At 38.5% G+C, this 19,415-nt stretch overlaps 1 protein-coding gene across 6 annotated transcripts in view; it reads left to right on the forward strand.

Moving 5' to 3' along the window:
* Sarm (sterile alpha and armadillo motif) overlaps nt 1–19,415 on the forward strand; it is a 287,951-nt gene that overhangs the window by 219,386 nt on the left and 49,150 nt on the right. For all 6 annotated transcript variants that reach the window (XM_089086326.1, XM_089086327.1, XM_089086329.1 and 3 more), the window contains one exon: nt 3,735–3,881. In XM_089086326.1, coding sequence (XP_088942452.1) covers nt 3,735–3,881 — 147 coding nt within the window. The remainder of the gene's footprint in view (nt 1–3,734; nt 3,882–19,415) is intronic.

Below are 19,415 nucleotides of genomic sequence, written 5' to 3' on the forward strand. Positions count from 1 at the left end.
CTGAGGGCTGGGAGGATTTGTTATCCTCAAAGATATAATTTCCAGACCTTTCAAATATGTCGAACAAAATGACTCTCCCAAAATTTTGATTGGAAGTGTTTCGGGAAATGGTTGGCGTGGGGGGGGGGGGCTATTTGCCCTCCAATCACTTTCAATTTTCAATCGAATGAACCCTTTTTAAAATTTCTACGACAACACTTTCTAAAAAACCCTTATATGCCCCAAGGACATAGCTTACGACCCTTGTACTGAGGGCTATGGGTTGAGGATTGTTATCCTCAAAGACATAATTTCCAGACCTTTCAACTACATTGAATGAAATGGCCATATCCAAATTTTGATCGGAAATGTTTGGGGAAATGATGGGCGTGGGGGGGGAGGGGTTATTCTCCTTCCGATTGCTTTTGACTGTTAAAAAGGGCAATAACCCTCTCAATTTCCAATCGAATGATCCCTTTTTGAAGTTTTTACTACAACGCTTTCGATAAAAAACCTTATATGCCCCCAGGGCATTACTTACAAGCTTAGCCCTGAGGGCTGTGGGGGGAGGGGTAGTCATACTCAAAGAGATAATTTCCAGACCCTTAAACTACGTTCGACAAAATAACTATATCAAAATGTTGATCGAAAGTGTTTGGGGGAATGATGGGCGTAGGTGGGGGGGGGGCATTCGCCCTCTAGTCGCTTTTAACTATTAATAAGGGCAACAGTCCTCTCAATTCCCAATTGAATGAGCCCTTTTAGAATTTTCTACGACAGCCTTTTCCATATAAGCCTTATATGCCCCCAGGGCATAACTTCCAACCCATACCCTGAGGGCGGTGGGGGGAGGGGTCATCCTCAAAGACATAATCTCCGGATCTTTCACCTACGTTGAACAAAATGGTTATCTCAAAAGTTTTGATTGGATGTGTTTGGGAAATGGTGGGCGTGAGAGAGGGGTTAGTTGCCCTTCAATCACTTTTGACTTTTAAAAGGGCAAAAGCCCCTTACGATTTCCAATCGAATGAGCCCTTTTTAAAGTTTCTACAAAAACACTTACTATAAAAACCGTCTATGCCCCCAGGGCATAAGTTACAGCCCTAGCCCTGAGGGAGGTGGGGGGGGGCAGACATAATTTCCAGACCCTTAAACTACGTTCAAAAAAATGGCTTTGAAGTTTCTACGGCCCCAGGGCATAACTTCCAACCCTTACCCTGAGGGCTGTGGGGTGGGGGGGGGGTCATCCACAAAGACCTAATTTCCAGGTCTAATTTCCAGAAACTTTAAACTACGTTGAGCAAAATGAGTATCTCAAAATTTTTATTGGATGTGTTTGGGGAAATGGTGGGGCCTGAGAGGGGGGTTAGTTACCCTTCAATCACTTTCGACTATTAAAAAGGACACTAACCCTTTCAATTTCCAATCAAATGAGCCCTTTTTGAAGTTTCTACAACAGCGCTTTCTTTAAAAACCTTATATGTTTCCAGGGTATAACTTACAACCCTAACCCTGAGGGTTGTGGGGGGGGGGGTTGTCATCCTAAAAGACCTAATTTCCAGAACTCTTGAACTATGTTGAAAAAACGGATACCTCAAAATTTTGATTGGATGTGTTGGGGGAAATGGTGGGCGTGAGAGGGGGGTCAGATGCCGTCCAATCACTTTCTACTATTAAAAGGGCACTAGCCCTTTCAATTTCCAATCGAATAAGCCCTTTTGAAGTTTCTATAACAACGCTTTTTATAAAAAACTTATATGCCCCCAGGGCATAACTTCCAACCCTTGCCCTGAGTGCTGTGGGGGAGGTGGGTTGTCATCCTCAAAGACCTGATTTCCAGAACTTTCACCTACGTTGAACAAAATGGTTATCTAAAAATTTTGATTTGATGTGTTTGGGAAATGGTGGGCGTGAGAGGGGGCTAGTTGCCCTCCAATCACTTTCGACTTTTAAAAAGGGCACTAGCCCTTTCAATTTCCAATTGAATGTGTTTGGGTGGGTTTGGGGCAATGGTGGGCGTGAGAGGGAGGCTAGTTATCCTCCAATCACTTTCGACTATTAAAAAGGGCACTAGTCCTTTAAATTTCGAATCGAATGAACCATTTTTGAAGTCTCTACAACAACGATTTCTATAAAAAAAACCTTATATGCCCCCAGGGCTTAACTTACAACCCTTGCCCTGAGGGCTGTGGGGGGGGGGGGTGTCATCCTCAAAGAGATAATTTCCAGAACTTTCAACTACGTTGATGAAAAAAAATGGCTATCTCAAAATATTGATTGGATGGGTTTGGGGAAATGGTGGGCGTGAGGGGGGGGGGGTTAGTTGCCCTCCAATCACTTTCTACTACTTAAAAGAGCACTAGCCCTTTCAATTTCCAATCTAATGAGCCCTTTCTGAAGTTTCTATGACAACCCTTTCTATAAAAAACCTTATATGCCCCCAGGGAATAATTTAAAACCCCTACCCCGAGGGTTTTGAGGGGGTTGTCATCCTAAAAGACCTAATTTCCAGAAATCTCAACTACGGTCAACAAAATGGGTATCTGGAAATTTCGATTGGATGTGTTTGGGGAAATGGTGGGCGTGACATGAGGGTTAGTTGCCCTCCAATCACTTTCGACTTTTAAAAAGGGTACTAGCCGTTTCAATTTCCAATTGTATGAGCCCTTTTTGAAGTTTCCACGACAACGCTGTCTATAAAAACCTTATATGCCCCCAAGGCATAACTTACAACCTTTGCCCTGAGGGGTGTGAGGTTTTTTTTCATCATCAAAGTCATAATTTCTAGAGCTGACTGCGTTGAACAAAATGGCTATCTCAAAATTTTGATTGGATGTATTTGGGGAAATGGTTGGCCTGAGAGGGGGATTAGTTGCTCTCCAATCACTTTCGACCATTGAAAAGGACTCTAGCCCTTCCAATTTCCAAGCAAATGAGCCCTTTTCGAAGTTTCTATGACAACACCTTCGATACGAAGTGCCCCGGTCTAAAAGAAATAAACAAACAAACGAACCAAAAAATAAATGATACATTGTGCCAACATCGTTCTTTACCTAGGCAGCGCTATTGCGCCGCCTATGATAATTGGTAAATGTCTGTAACATCTATCCAATTATTAATATCAAAGCAATCACGTGATGTTATAAGACGGGTAACGCGTCAGTTGTTTTTCAGATGCTCACAAAGAGTAGAATTTTTTTCGTTTTCATTGTTGAAGCGTAAAGGCAAGTGACTATATCCCACTTTAGAGATTGAATACAGTCAATAGGCTTCTTCAAATCTTTGACGAATTTTATGCGTAGTAGGGCAAGCTTCCCTTTTTTGTCACATGGCTCGATGCTTAGGAGAACTGGGTGATTTTGTCTCTGGGCCTGATAAAAGATTATACACTATGGTTTTCTTTTTCTTTCTTTTTTTATAGCTGCCCGACAGGCTCTTTATCCCACTTTAGAGATTGAATACAGTCAATAGGCTTCTTTAAATCTTTGACGAATTTTATACGTAGTAGTTCAAGTTTCTCTTTTTTGTCACATGGCTCGGTGTTTAGGAGAACTGGGTGATTTTTTTCTCTGGGCCTGATAAAAGATTTTACACTACGGTTTTCTTTTTCTTTCTTTTTTTATAGCTGCCCGACAGGCTCTTTGGGTAGCTCCTGTATAATTCGTCGACTATTTTAGTTTTTCATATTTGTCCATAATTTTAAAATAAATTCTTGAGTATGTGCCTGTACTAAATTATGACTGTTTTTCCGTTAGATGTCAACAACCTTTAAAAATGAGCGGAACATGGTCACAACATCCGGATCTTACAATCAGCAAGGCAGAGCCTCTGCAACAACAAAGAAGCAGCTCAAAATTGAAGTTCAAAGTATTAAGACTGAAACAACTGCAACTACAACACAGGTAAATTAAATTATTTTACCATTTTAATCTGTCTTTTTGAGAATAACACTCCATAAAAATTTAACTGTAGATTTGGACTCAAAATCAATTTAGATTTAAAAAAAAAAAAATTCTAAATAACCAAATTTAAAAAGGTTAAATATCTTCCAAATTTTAAATATCTTGTTTATATAAGCTCCATACTGCGAAGCAGAAATAAATAACTTTGTACCATATGATGATAACTTACATCGTATTTTAAAAAATGCATTTCAGTTACTTTGGAAATCATTTTTCAGCTAATTCTATGAGATATTCAGTTTGTCTTCATCAGGTCTTTTCAAACAGTTCGTGGTAACGAACTGTAAGTAAGGAGCGACCCGGCTCAATGGTAACCGAAACTCTAAAAAACGGAATTTCGGTACCAATAGATACATCAAAAGAATCAGATTTTAATTCTGATTTCAAATATATAATTTTCATCAAGTTTAATCTTACCCATCAAAAGTTACGCACCTGAGAAAATTTGGCTGATTTTCGAAAAAAGGGAGAAAGACCCCCTAAAAGTTATAGAACCTTAATAAAAATCACACCATCATATTCAGCGTATCAGAGAACCCTACAGTAGAGGTTTCAAGCTCCTATCTGCAAAAATGTGGAATTTTGCATTTTTTGCCAGAAGAATGATCGCGGGTGCATGTTTATTTGTTGTTTTTTTTCCCAGGGGTAATTGTATTGACCCAGTGGTCCTAGAATATCGTAAGAGGACTCATTGGAACGGAAATTAAAAGTTCTAGTGACCTTTTTCAGTGACAAAAAAAAATGGAGGGCAACTAGGCCCCCTCCCACGCTCATTCTTTTCTCAAAGTCACCCAATTAAAATTTTGAGATAGCCATTTTGTTCAGCATAGTCGAAAATCAAATAAATATCTCTTTTACGATGACTTAATCCCCCACAGTTCCCAGGGGAAGGGCTGCAAGTTATGAACTTTGCCTATTGCTTACATATTGTATTGGTTATTGGGAAGTATACAGACATTTTCAGGAAGAATTTTTTTCTGGTGGAGGGGGGGGGGCTGGAGGAGGTGGTTACTCGGGAGAATCTTTCCGTGGAGGATGTTTCTTTGGAGTAGGGGACATTTCTATGAAGGGAGCACCGGATTTCCAAGCATTATTTAAAAAACGATCAGAAATTAAATTTAAAAAAACAAGTTTTTTCAACTGAAAGTAGGAAGCAACATTAGAACTTAAAATGAACAGAAATTATTACGTATATGAGGAGGTTCTCCCCCAAGTCAATACCTCGCCCTTTACGCTATAGTTTGTTTTTAGTGCTTTCAAAAGAGCTATCTATTCTAATTAAATTGCCTTTGTGATTGAGGGGTTTGTTAATTAAAAATTTTTTTAAATTTTGACGTAAAGAGCGTGGTATTTACTAAGGGGAGAGCCCCATCATATACGTAATAACATTACATATACGTAATAAAAAAAAAAACAATAAAAAAAAACAAGCGATACGGCTCAATAGTAATCGAAACTTTTAAAAACGGAACTTTTATGTCAATAAATGTATCAAAAGAATGGGCTTATAATGCTGATTCTAAATATATGAATTTTATTAAGTTTAGTATTACTCATCAAAGGCTACGAGCCTGAGAAAATTTACCTGATTTTTTAAAGAGGGGGGAAACATCCCCTAAAAGTGAAAACATTTTAATGAAAATCACACCGTCAGATTCAGCGTATCAGAAAACCTTATAACATAGGTTTCAAGCTCATATCTGCAAAAATCTGCAACTGTGTATTTTTTGCCAGAAGAAAAATATACGAATATAGAAGTTCGTTACGTAAGTTAATTTGTAAATTACGTCAGAACCAAATTTAGAGACAGCCATTTAGCAAAAGAAAAGTAAAATTTTTATGCAAATTTTGTTTACTTATTCAATGACAGCGAGCCAAAATAAAAGCTGCAATAACTAAAGAACGATGAGAAATTAAATGAAAAAAACAAGTTTTTGAAACTGATAGTAAGGAGCGACATAAAACTTAAAACGAACAGAAATTATTCCGTATATGAAAGGGGCTGTCCCCTCCTCAACGCCTCGCTCTTTACGCTAAAGTTTGACTCTGTCTCACAACTTTATTTTTAAAACAATAAAAAACTTTAGCGTAAAGAACGAGGCGTTGAGGAGGGGACAGCCCCTTTCATATACGGAATAATTTCTGTTCGTTTTAAGTTTTAATGTCACTCCTTACTTTCAGTTTAAAAAACTTGTTTTTTTTATTTAATATCTTATAGGCTCAATACTAGATATTAGAAATTGTTAGTCGCAACATATAGATTTGTCTTTCAACCACTTTTTATGGGAAGAGTTTACAATAACCTACAACAATTTAAAAATAAATTAAAGCAATTGTAAATAAAACTTGAATTTTAGAAAAAATCCTCATGTAAATTAGTGGGCTGCATAGGTACGGTACCGATCTCCTGATTCCCTGCCTTCGCCTATGAGCCGGGTTGGGGGCAAATGGTCAGACGCTTCCCGCATCCCCTCAGATTTCTTCGGGTACTCATTTGGACCTAGGTCGACTGTCTGAGCTTACAGAATCACGTCGCTGACCCCTGTCCCAAAAAGAAAATCAGCAATACCGAGACTCGAACACCTGCCCTGAAGGACATAGAATTGGTAGTCCAGCGTGCCAACCAATCGGCTTGGACGGCGCGGTCCTAGCCAATTTTGTAAAATAGCTTTTATTTTGCCTATAAAATTTACAAAAAAAGGTAATATACGCCATTTATACAAAAAGAAATTGAAAATTCACAAAAAGATATACTTCTAGTAACCTTACTCCCGGTAACTTGTTAAGAAAAGAAGAATACATGCAAGAGGCAACCCTGTCTACCATAAGCAGCTTTTCTTCCTTCTAGACGTCTTGACGATTTTGATCTCTCCTTTGCTTGCTCTATTCTCACTGTCTGAAGTACTATAGGAGCATATTTTTTCCTGTTATGTGTTACCTGATTTCGTCTGTTATTCAAAGCCTTATTACATTTTATTAACTTAGCCCTACGATTTGTGTCCTATTTCCCCTAAACTGAGCTTGCTGAGATGACTGATCGACTCCTTTTCCAGCGTGTTATTTTGTTTTCAATATATTTAAACCTTTATCTTTTTATTTCTAAACTGTTATTTATCTCAAATCTTTTTTTGTGGATTGGCCCCTCTCAGCCACTTAGGTGTAATTATCAGAGTACCACGTATTCCGTCACGCATGGAGTGTGTCATTCGTGGGCACTCTTCCCCCACACGTGGCATGTGCAATATGGCAATATGGTCGTCTTTTTCTGAATGATTTATTTTTTGTAGTATAGTAAGTGTAATAGCTGAGTGAATCAATGAACCAAAAAACAAAGGAAACCAAAATAGATCCGGTCCGAATGGCTTATAAATTACATTAAATAGAAATTCACCTACAATTGATACTTTCACTTTTGAGCAGGTCTAGTGCGTTGGACGGTTTGACTGGAAATATTTTGGCTACTGAAGAAAAACAAATAATAAATAATGATAAGTTAATGATGATAATTAATACTGCCGTGCTAAGAGCCGTTGTCTGCTGACCACGTGCCTCTGGATATGGGGTCATCCCCTAACTAAACACTCCGATCAGGGTGGCTGCAACCTCATGTGGCGGGTGGAGCCCACCCCGGGAATATCAGTATCTAGGTTAAACCTAGCTCTAATCAGAGTCCAGGCCTAGGGTCGGTTGGGCTAGCGACCATCCACCTGAAAATCAAGTGCTACGCAAAGTGACTACATAGCCTCGGATCCGGACCTCCTTTTAAGATCTCGACCTACGCGCCTCAACGGACATGCTGACGACGTCAGAAAGACTGACAGACTGAACCTTCTAGACCAAAGGGAGCTTCGAATAGCCACCTGGAATGTTTTGACCCTGAATGCACCTGCATCAAAGAACCTACTTTCTCAAGAACTTCGTAAGAATAAAGTGGCGATTGCAGGTCTCACAGAAACCCGTCTTACTGGAAGTGGAGAAGAGCGAATAGGCGATAATTACTCGTTAGTCTGGTCTGGAGGGAGCATGAGAAGAAATGGTGTTGGTCTCGCGCTAAACGGCCTTGCAAGAAAGGCCTTACTCTTGCACGAAGCTGTATCGGACAGAATAATGAAGGCCCGCTTTGGGCACAAGCATGGCAAGATGACAATTTTTGTATGCTATGCCCCGACCAACGATTCCGACGACGTAACCAAGGAAGAGTTCTACTCTGCTCTGTCCAGATGTCTGTCAACAGTTTCCCCCACGATGTCACTGTTCTTCTTGGTGACTTCAATGCTACAGTGCGAGATGATATGGGTGTTTGGCGTGGCACAATTGGACCTGTATCCCCCGCCCCACTGAACGAGAACGGCCATCGCCTACTCAAACTGTGACGATCCCCTGAACTTGTGATCGCAAACACCTACTTTCAACGTAAGACTATCCACCAATACACGTAGTTTAGTAATGACGGTCGCACAAAGAAGATGATTGACTACGTCATTATTTCTAAACGCTGGAGATCATCGCTGAAGAACTGCAGAACTTACAGATCAGCAGAGCTCGGAAATGCAGATCACAGGCTTGTGTGTGCTGATGTCCAGCTTCGCCTCCATGCACAGCGATCTGAAAGAAAACCAGGAGCAGTGGATATTGGGAAACTAAAGGATATATACTCGCCAGAAGTATAGTGTTGAGATATCAAAACGCTTTGAGCTCCTGGGCACACTCAACAACAGCGAAGACGCCTGGAAGTATTTTAAATCACAGACCAGCGAAGCAGCACAGCTGGTACTTGGCAAGCGAAGTTTCCCGAAGAAATCGTGACTAACTGACGAAACACTGCAGGTCATAGAGAAAAGGCGGAGGGCAAGACTTCTTGGGGACATGGCCACCTATCGAAGGCTCAATGGAGTGCGGAACAGACTTATTCACCGAGACCGAACTCAGTTTGTTGCAAGGAAAGCCGATGAAATCGAACTAGCAGCAAAAAAGAAAGACATGAGTAGCCTGTTCAAGCACCTCCGCGATCTCACAGAAAATAAAACACCAGCATTGGGACCCGTCCTATCCAGGTATGGAACACTTCTCTCTGATGAGGGTTCTTGTCTCGAGCGGTGGAAGGACCACTTCTGCTCACTCCTGAACAACACTAACCCGTCTATGCCTCCTACTGATAGTCCCAGCCAACCTGGCAGTCCAAGATCCGAAACAGATACTCCTCCAGACGAGCCTTTCAGCCCCTCAAAAATTGGAAATGCAGTAAAAGGGCCCAAGAACAATAACGCTGCCAGTATCTGTGGCCTGAGTTCAGAGCTGCTAAAATATGCAGGTCCTTTTATGCTCCTGTTTCTCCAAACCCTCTTCTCTACAATCTGGCAAACCGAGATTATTCCCTAAGTTTGGCGGATGGGTGTCATTATCCCTTTATGGAAGAGGAAAGGTTCTAGAAGCGACTGCTTGAACTACCGTGGAATAACCCTACTGTCTGTCCCAGGAAAACTTTTCTCAATGGTCCTGCTAGATCGATGTCGAAATATCATTCGTAAAATCCGGTGACCGAAGCAAGCTGGCTTCATATTGGACCGTTCAACCATCGAGCAGATTTTTACGATCCGACAAATCATAGAAAAACCCACAGAATTCCGACAAAAAGGTTTTTTTACCTTCGTCGACGTCCGTGCTGCGTTCGACTCAGTGGACCGAGAAGCTCTTTGGCGGATTCTAGAATCGACAGGCTTCCCTAAGAAATACTTCAGGCTCTTCAAAGCTCTACACCCTGGGACGGAGAGCTGTGTTCAAGTGAACTGCCGGCGCAGCCCGTTCTTCCAAATCCCGACAGAAGTGTGCCAAGGATGTGCAGTTGCCCCAGAGCTCTTCAATGTCATCATAGACAACGTTATGACTAGGACTACTTCCCGTCTCAGCTTTGGACTCAAGTTTGGAGATCGTGTCATTACAGATGCTGATTTAGCCGATGACTGAGCCATTCTGGCGGACTCCATGAAGCAGTTGCTGGACGCGCTTCGAATCCTACGAGACGAGGCTGCCAAAGTAGGACTGCAGATAAACTGGACTAAAACGAAAATTATGGCCATAGACCCAGCCTTTCCTGCTGCCAATCCTTCAGTTAGCCTGGATAGCACCACTAGCATCGAAGTTGTCCCAAGGTTCACCTACCTGGGCTCCATAATGTCTTCAGATGGCTCACTTCTTTCTGAACCACAAGCGAGAATATCCAAAGCGTCTTCTGACATGAGCCAACTGAAACATCACCTCTGGCGAAATCAAAACCTCAGTCTCACAGTAAAGCTGTGGATTTTCAACGCCCATGTCGGTTCTGTGATGCTCTATGGAGCAGAGACGTGGCAAGCTTCAGCCGCAACCCTCACGACACTTGATGTCTTTCAGTCGAAGAGCCTGAGGAGGATCGAAGGTCTACGATGGTTCGACTTTGTCAGCAATGAGAAGCTGCTGCAGCTCACCAAGCAGTCTCGGTTTTCGACCCAAGCAGCCGAGCGAACAGTACGATGGTTCGGACATCTACTTCGACTGCCTCCACACAGACCTGCGAAAACGATCCATGCCTTCGACCCTGTCAAAGCCGGTTGGGAGCGACCTCGCGGCCGACCGACGACACGAGGGTCTGACAGCCTGTCCGAGTTCCTGGCGATGGCAAATATCAGGTTGAGCGATGTGCAAACGCTTGCCATGGACCGAAGTGGATGGAGGAGGCAGACGTCACTCTCTACGCCGAGCAGCGCCCGGCAGGAGACATAAGTCAAGTCAAGTCAAGTAAGAGCCGTTTCTAACAATTTTTTGCCAAACCATATCTGATCGTTATGATTGGGAGAAATAAAATTTTCGGAAGTAGCCCTTCCGGTTGACTCTGAATCCTGATAGTTTGGATTTGATTTACCTCCAGAGCTGGTAATTTAGATTTATGAGATGGCCCCTTTATTTTAGCAGAACCTTTATTTTATCTCCCTTGTCAGGTTCTGTAGTAAATGGTGCCGTGGTAACATTTCATCAAAATTATGATGAAAATATAATAGTTTAGAAACAAATTTGGGCTGCATATTTGCATATTAGAGGGTGGGATGAGGGTAAAGCATAGCATATATTAAATACGTAACCTAAACAAACCTATTTAACCCAATGGAAAAAAATATGATGAGAAAAGAATACTTTATTAGAAAAATTGTGAAAACTACAACTTGAAATATGTTCCCAGAACGCATAAATGTCCTCAAGAATCGCGTTAAAACGAACTCGGCCTTCTGCCTTTACTGCCATCCGCCACATGTACTCTACTAAGTATGAATGTAAATGATGGCAGGATGTACCTCGGTGCCGTTTGTTCCTCCACTTTCGGAACCTCACTTAATTTGGATTTATGAGATGGTCCCTTTATTTTAGCAGAAACTGATAAGGATGATTAGAATATTAAAGACGAAGTACCTCCCTTGTCAGGTTCTGTAGTAAATGGTGCCGTGGTAACATGGACAATATGAGGCCGACGATAGCTTTTTTTAACATTTAGGTCAGTTAGCAAAACTCACTTGCCGTATATTGCATCCAATTACTTAATAATATAATTAACGTCACAGGAGTCAATTTGGCGAAATCCACTTTTTGCATTTTAATGGTGATTTTTTATATATATATTCTAGCTTTCATAGTGATTGTAGTGTATAATTGGATCAGATATAAATATAAAATGACCTTCGTAACCTAGACTCAAGGACGTAAGCGGTGGGAGAAGCACGGGTCTGAAGCCTCTCGAACTCGATGCTAGCCCCTCTCTAGGGTCCCGCCTCTAAGCTGCTCAATCATTTACTGACAGTAACGGAAAGGGTTGTTGGAATATTTCAAGCAACCCTTTTTTGTGCAGTTTCCGACACATAAAAGCGCGTTGTGGTTGCATCCCTACTTCATATACTCCTTTGCTCCATATCTGCCTCTGATATAGAAAAAATATTTATCTCTAAAGGTCGCTTCCTACGCCATCTAGGAGTTATATAACACCATCTAACATCTCCCATCTTGGTTATAAATGCTATAGACCTTTTAGCTATGCTTCCGCAATCTCTTTACCAGTTCTAACATCGCTTTACCAGTTCTAAGATCGATTAAGTTACCACTCCATTAATTTGAGGTATCTCTTGGCCTATAGTAATGGAAAAGTACCTCCATAAATATAACGTAGTCAATATCTTAAAATCATTTCCTATAACAAGCGTTGGGAACTAAACATCCCAACCCTCCCTCTGTCTACGATATTGTTATATCGACAGACTAATTTCCCTTAACCCCCCCCCCCCCGGCGGAAATCCCCTGCGGGTAATTCCTCCAGGAAAATTATCCCAATGAGGCGATCCCCCGGAACCCTCCCCCCCACTGACAATTACCACCTGAAAATCACCCCACATGTTAAATTGAGTAGCCAAAGTGAAAGCATGATGGGTAAACAGAATGATGGGTAATAAGAAGGGATTTTGGAATGTTCAACCTATATTCAAAACTGTAGATAGAATATATGATGTAGTATATGCTATAGTGTTTATGTTTATATTTTTATTTCTTTTAATTCTGTTTTTTTTTTTGGGGGGGGGGGTTGAGTTATCATAGCACTGTAAGATAAATATTAACGAAAACAATTTGGAAATATGAAACTAGTGATAACTGTAGATGGGTTGTCCTATAAGGGAAGTCCATAGAGATACAGGATGGAACTAAGCAGTACGAGTAATTACTTCCGGTGGACTTGATCCGGTACCAACTCCTATAGTGGATGACACCAGTTCACCCCTTGCTATCGAGAACGCATCCACTAGGCGTACAGCAGAAGGTTTTTCCGTCTGAAGTGCCATTAAAATTTGTAAAGAATTTGGACAGTGTGAAGTTAGAGAACAATTCTTACTTCATAATATGCAGAATAATTGCAATTAACACATTTTGCATGCATACCCGATATACTTTACCCCCCCCCCCCCCTAATGTGCAATTATATAGCCCAAATTTGTTTCTAAATATTTTCATCATATTTTGTGAAATGTTATTTGGATTAGTCAGAGAAACAGGTTCTACTTAGATGAAGAACCTAACATAGGCGTTATAACAGATAAGTACCTTACTTTTTGGAGGGGGGAGTTCAAACCCGGTAACACTCTCCCCTGGATACGACCTCTGGAAGTGGGTTTAACCTTACTTTGCCTTGGAGATCCTCAATTTGAGAACGGCTTATCAAGTATATTGGAGTCCAAACTAAGGAATAGCAAACACTATCTAAAAACCATGGCTGGGAGACATGGCAAGTAGTTTGGGAGGCGTGGATTGAAGTACATCTGCAACAGAAAGTATCTGACCCCTTAGTTCACCTGGCATACTTGAAATGCAAAATTCTATTATCTAGTTGTAATTTACAATATCAGATAAGAACGCAAAAATTTACGTAAATGATTCGCGGTGTCTTTTTTTTCTAGTTTATAAGCTCCGGAAATGTAGAGCAATTATCTACCCCAAAATTGTCCAGTTTATCTGAACTAGGAGATAACAGCTGAGACAAAACTATTCATATGTGTGCGCCCTAGATTTATTTGAGCATTTTATTGTCCGGTAGAGTGTTCGTAATAGATAACACTTAAAAAATGAAAAGAATGAATAGATTGAACGTTTCATATACATCTCATAATCAGGTTAGTTTGCTATTTTTACTTGTTTAATCTTACATAATCTAAAGCACACCTTATTTATTAATTATTTTAGTCTTTTAAAAGTTTGCTTTTTCAAAGTAAACTTTACTTTGTTTACTTTTTAAATTTATTTTATTTGTTTTTACGTTATCAACTGTCTGAACTTTGTTATGGGTTTATTATTGATTCCTTTTTATGTTTCTTTTCAATATAATTATCGCTATTCTGACACTGGATCCCCCCTCCGATGGCCCCATATATCTCCCTAGAAAATGCATTTCTCCATTCATTGTAGTTTGTTATACATGAGAGGTCCTTTGTTAAACCCGTTATCTTCATCTGTGACGGACTGCGTAATTTACTAAAATATCATTTGAATTGATTTTAAAAAGAAGACAATAATGAAAGAAGATATGATAATCTGATTAATAGAAACTCGCTACGTATTATTAACAGGTATGCCACCGAGGTTACGTTCGTACCAGTTTTGGTACGTTTTAAATTAAACGGTACGTTTTACGTTACGGTCCTAAAAACGTTACATTTTGGTATGATTTTGAATTTATTTTACAATTATGTTACGCTTTTGAATAATGAGTAAGTTTTACATTTTCTGAGTAATCTGTTCGCCCCACCCCCGTGAAAAAGTCCGCTGTTCCCATTTTAATTACACTGACATGAGTATGGATATTCTTTCACATTGCTGTTATTTGATCTTATAACACAATCACTGAGTTATTAGGATGAGAAAATACCCACTTCGCTTACTCGCATAATAACATTCTTAACTTTTCATTCTTGACAATATATTTTTCAAATTATACAGGCAGCAAATGTCCCCTCCCCCCTTTAAGTACCGCTCTTGATATCAAAATTAAGACACCCTGCCTTGAAAAGAGACTTTCCTATCAAAACTTACGAAAAAGTTACGTTTTTAAGAGTATGGACGTTACGAATTTTTTTGGTGAGGTGGCAACCCTGATTATTGAGTGAGGATTTCTTTGTTACACTGTTTCCTTTTAGTTTTTATATATCCTAGTGCTATCTTTGGGAGGGGGGTGCAATGTCAGAGAAGCCACTATTATAATTTGAAGGAGCGTAAAATAAGGAATCTAATAGTGCTACTTTTATTTAAGTAAGATGTTTTCTTTAAAAGATCCCCTCATGCAATGTTACCCAAAGGCAGTGCAAAGATGCCGCATTACGATTATCGCTCGTTTAATAAAAAAGAGGCACTTGTCTATTATATAAAACACTCTCGAGAAGTGCAGTTTGGTGAATGCTAATGAAATAAAACAAAATTATGATGAAAATATAATAGTTTAGAAACAAATTTGGGCTGCATATTTGCATATTATAGGGTGGGATGAGGGTAAAGCATAGCATATATTAAATACATAACCTAAACAAACCTATTTTAACCTAACCAAACCTATTTAACCCAATGGAAAAAAATATGATGAGAAAAGAATACTTTATTAGAAAAATTGTGAAAACTACAACTTGAAATATGTTCCCAGAACGCATAAATGTCCTCAAGAATCGCGTTAAAACGAACTCGGCCTTCTGCCTTTACTGCCACCCGCCACATGTACTCTACTAAGTATGAGTGTAAATGATGGCAGGATGTACCTCGGTGCCGTTTGTTCCTCCACTTTCGGAACCTTACTTTCTCTCTACTTTTTGAGTAGAGGCGCCGGTTTCCGGGTTGACAAAATTATTTTGTGGTTCACTTTCAAATGAGTGAAACCTGCTTGTTCCAGCTCAGTTGTGTATTGTGTTGTAGCCCTTCCAGCAGTCTGAAATGATTCTTGAACATCCATGGCGAGACACTATATTCTATTACTAGTCAAAGCAAACTAACTGGTGTCCTCAAGAATCGCGTTAATAATGAACTAAAATAAACTAGGTCAAGAATCGCGTTAATAATGAACTTATCTTTGTCTTTGAGATGGTAACCTTCACAATTTTGCTAATAAAGTATTCTATTTTTATTATATTTTATTGTCACCAAACTTCATTTCTCGAGTGTGTTTTATATAATAGACAAGTACCAAAACAGATTACCATCACCGTGCAGGTGTTTACACGTTTTTTTTTTGGGGGGGGGGGGGGGCATTAATAATTTTTTTGGAAGGTTGGGCAAAAATAGAAAAGAATTTGTTTAATAATTTGAACAAGAAGTGCCCAAAAATTCAAGGAAATTTAGAAGTTTGGCCCCCAGCCTCCCTGCCTGCGTTCCTGTCACCCTGGGTCCTATCGTTTTTGTAACTATAGTAACATCATCTTATATTTATTTTGTAACTTTGACAATATTTGTAAAATTCTTGAAATTATACTTTATTTTGTAAATATAGTGCAAATTTTATGTAAAAGCAAGTTGAATGTGAAAACTTTTGCTTCCTTTTTTGTTTCCTAAATTACTGCATTTTAACGGTAGGAACTTTCTAAACCCTTTCGTAGCATAGTGGATTAATGCTCTGCATGGTAATACAGATCCCGGGATTCTATCTCATCTACCACAAGGTTGGGCAACAGGCTTCCTCTCTGTCTCTGTAAAAAAAAGGACCCGGCAACTGAAAACCCAATTCGACGCCCTTTGCGCCATCAATGCTTTGGGTTATCTTTTTTCTACTTTCTAAAGGAAGCCTATTTGCAAATTAAAACGGGCTACCATTTCACTTTCTGATATTCAATGTCTTACCAGTAACAAATGCACTACGGGAAGAAAAAAAATACTGTGTTCAGAATTTTTTCGTGCGCTTGGTGCTAAACTAAAAAGAATCATCAAATATAGGCAACACATTCCATAATTTTTCAAGACCCATCAAACAGTTCGTGGTAACAAACTGTAAGTAAGGAGCGACCCGGCTCAATAATAACAAATACTCTAAAAGACGGAATTTTGATACCAATATATACATCCAAAGAATCGTTTTTTCGTTTCCTAGAATATCCTAGAATATCGCAAGAGGGCTCATTTGAACGGAAATTAAAAGTTCTAGTGCCCTTTTTAAATGACAAAAAAATTGAGGGCAAATTTGCCCCCTCCCACGCTCATTTTTTTCATAAAGTCACCCGATCAAAATTTTGAGTAGCTATTTTATTCAGCATGGTCGAAAATATAATAACAATGTCTTTGAGAATGACTTAATCGCACAGTGTTCCTGGGAGAAGGGCTGTAAGCTGTGAACTTTGCCTATTACTTGCGTATAGCCTAGTATTGGGTATTGAGAACTATACAGATGTTTTCAGGGGTGATCGTGTTCTGGATGTGGGGGTGGGTGTTCGGGGGTTACGTGGGAGGATCATTTCATGGAGGAGCTTTTCATGGGGGAAGGGATATTGCTATGAAGGGGGCACCGGTTCCCCTCTATTATAAAAAACGATCAGAAATTAAATAAAAAAACGCAACTGAAAGTAAGGAGCAACATCAAAACTTAAAACGAACTGAAATTATTACGTATATGATTGGGTTCGCCCCCTATTCTATACCTCGTTCTTTACGCTAAAAGTTTTTTTTAGTCATTTCATAAGAGTCATTTCATTCTAATTCATCACAATTCTTGATGAATGGGAGCAAAATTCGAACTTTAACGTAAAGAGCGAGGTATTGACTAGGGGGCCAACCCCCTAATATACGTAATAAAAATATACGAATATAGTAGTTCATTACGTAAGTTAATTCGTATGTTACCTATATTTATTACTAATAAAAACGTTCGTAAATAAAATTAAACAACTTTCGAGAAAGCCATCTAAAAAAAAGTAAAATCAGTGGCGGATCCAGGGGAGGGGCGAGGGGGCGCCCCCCTCTGACACAGTCTAAAGTAGTGTAATATACTTAGTTGACGCAAGTTTGCGTTAATTAAACTTGCGCCTAACGCAAGTTTATCGAATCAACCTATTTTGCGCCCCCCCAAAAAAAACCTGGATCCGCCCATGAGTAAAATTAATATGAAAATTTCGTTTTAATTCCTCATGGACGGTGAGCCAAAATCAAAACCTGCATTATTTCAAAAACGTTCAGAAATTAAATAAAAAAAACAAGTTTTTTTTACTGAAAGTAAGGAGCGATATTAAAACTTAAAATGAACAGAAATTATTCCATATATGAAAGTTTTTTATTGTTTTAAAAATAGAGTTGTGGGAAAGAGTCAAACTTTAGCGTAAAGAGCAGGGCGTTGAGGAGGGGAGAGCCCCTTTCATATACGGAATAATTTCTGTTCATTTTAAGTTTTAATGTTGCTCCTTACTTTCAGTTTAAAAAAACTTTTTTTATTTAATCTTTTTGCAGAATTTACTAACTTTTACGGAAATTACTCAAAAGTGCTATTCATGATTCACAATTTTTGGTAAAAAATATCTAAAATAGTACTAATCAAGGGCGTATCCAGAATTTTCGTTTAGGGGATATTTTCTCAGGGGGGGGGGGGGTACAACAAAAAATTAAAAAATGCATCAAAATTTGTTTATATGAATTTGTGTTACGTTTTTACCACTCAAACAATTTTTTTTTTTTTTTGGGGGGGGGGGTAAACCCCATAATCGCTCCCCCTAGTTTTGGTCATGGTGCTAATGTATTGCCTATGGCAACCCCGAGTGCGAATTTTAACTATAATTGTTTTCAACATGCAATGACTCTATTAAAAATTAACTTTAGTAATTTAAATTCCATTCCGATGTTTTTTTGCAGACGATAATTGTAAATATATTCAGTGGCCTCTTAATATTTCATTAAAAAAATAACTCTGGTGTCAAAATAATAAGTTATCACCAGCGCAATTTTTGGCAAGGTAAAAAGGGATGAGTCAAGTGAAATGACATGGCGAACGTAAATGGATATTTTAAGCCGTGACGTGATTCTATTTCTGCAACTTCGCTGCCAAAAAGGTTTTGTTTATAAAGCTATATTCAAATGTTCGTCTTATCTGTTAAGCAGAACCCATGCTAAAGTTTTTTTCTGTTTCTTTCGTTTCATGATCTATTGAAAATATTCCAAAATAATTTATATATATATATATATATATATATATATATATAATATATATATATATATATATATATATATATATATATATATATATATATATACGAAAGCTGTGGAGTCTCCCTGAAATCAAGGTCTTGTGCTGGTATTTCTTGTGAGGTGCAGCCAGACATGGGGATGCGGGATTTGTTGCAACAAAAAAGGACAATAACACGTAAATTACAAGATATATATATATATATATATATATATATATATATATATATATATATATATATATATATATATATATATATATATATATATATATATATATATATATATATATATATATATATCTATATATATCTATATATATCTATATATATCTATATATATCTATATATCTATATATCTATATATCTATATATCTATATATCTATATATCTATATATCTATATATACATATATATATATATATATATATATATATATATATATATATATATATATATATATATATATATATATATATATATATATATATATATATATATATATATATATATATATATATTCTCTGCTTGTGCAGGGAGTAGATTCACTCAAAGATTGGCTGAATAAATCAAATAGAAAAATTGACACATTCTAGCCTCCCTGTGCTGCTCAACTCTTCTACTATAGAAATCAGAATATCTTTAAATTTAATCATATTTTATAGTCTCGTTCCAGCCAATATCTGCTAGATTTCCTAAACAAAATTTAACTTTGTTACTTTTTAATGTTTGCTAAAACATTTGAACCTTGCTTCCTGGCTACTCGCATCTCCAC

This window comes from Artemia sp. Qi Xiang Cuo, chromosome 3, assembly GCF_049724085.1.
Source record: "Artemia sp. Qi Xiang Cuo chromosome 3, ASM4972408v1, whole genome shotgun sequence".
Classification (NCBI taxonomy): domain Eukaryota; kingdom Metazoa; phylum Arthropoda; class Branchiopoda; order Anostraca; family Artemiidae; genus Artemia; species Artemia sp. Qi Xiang Cuo.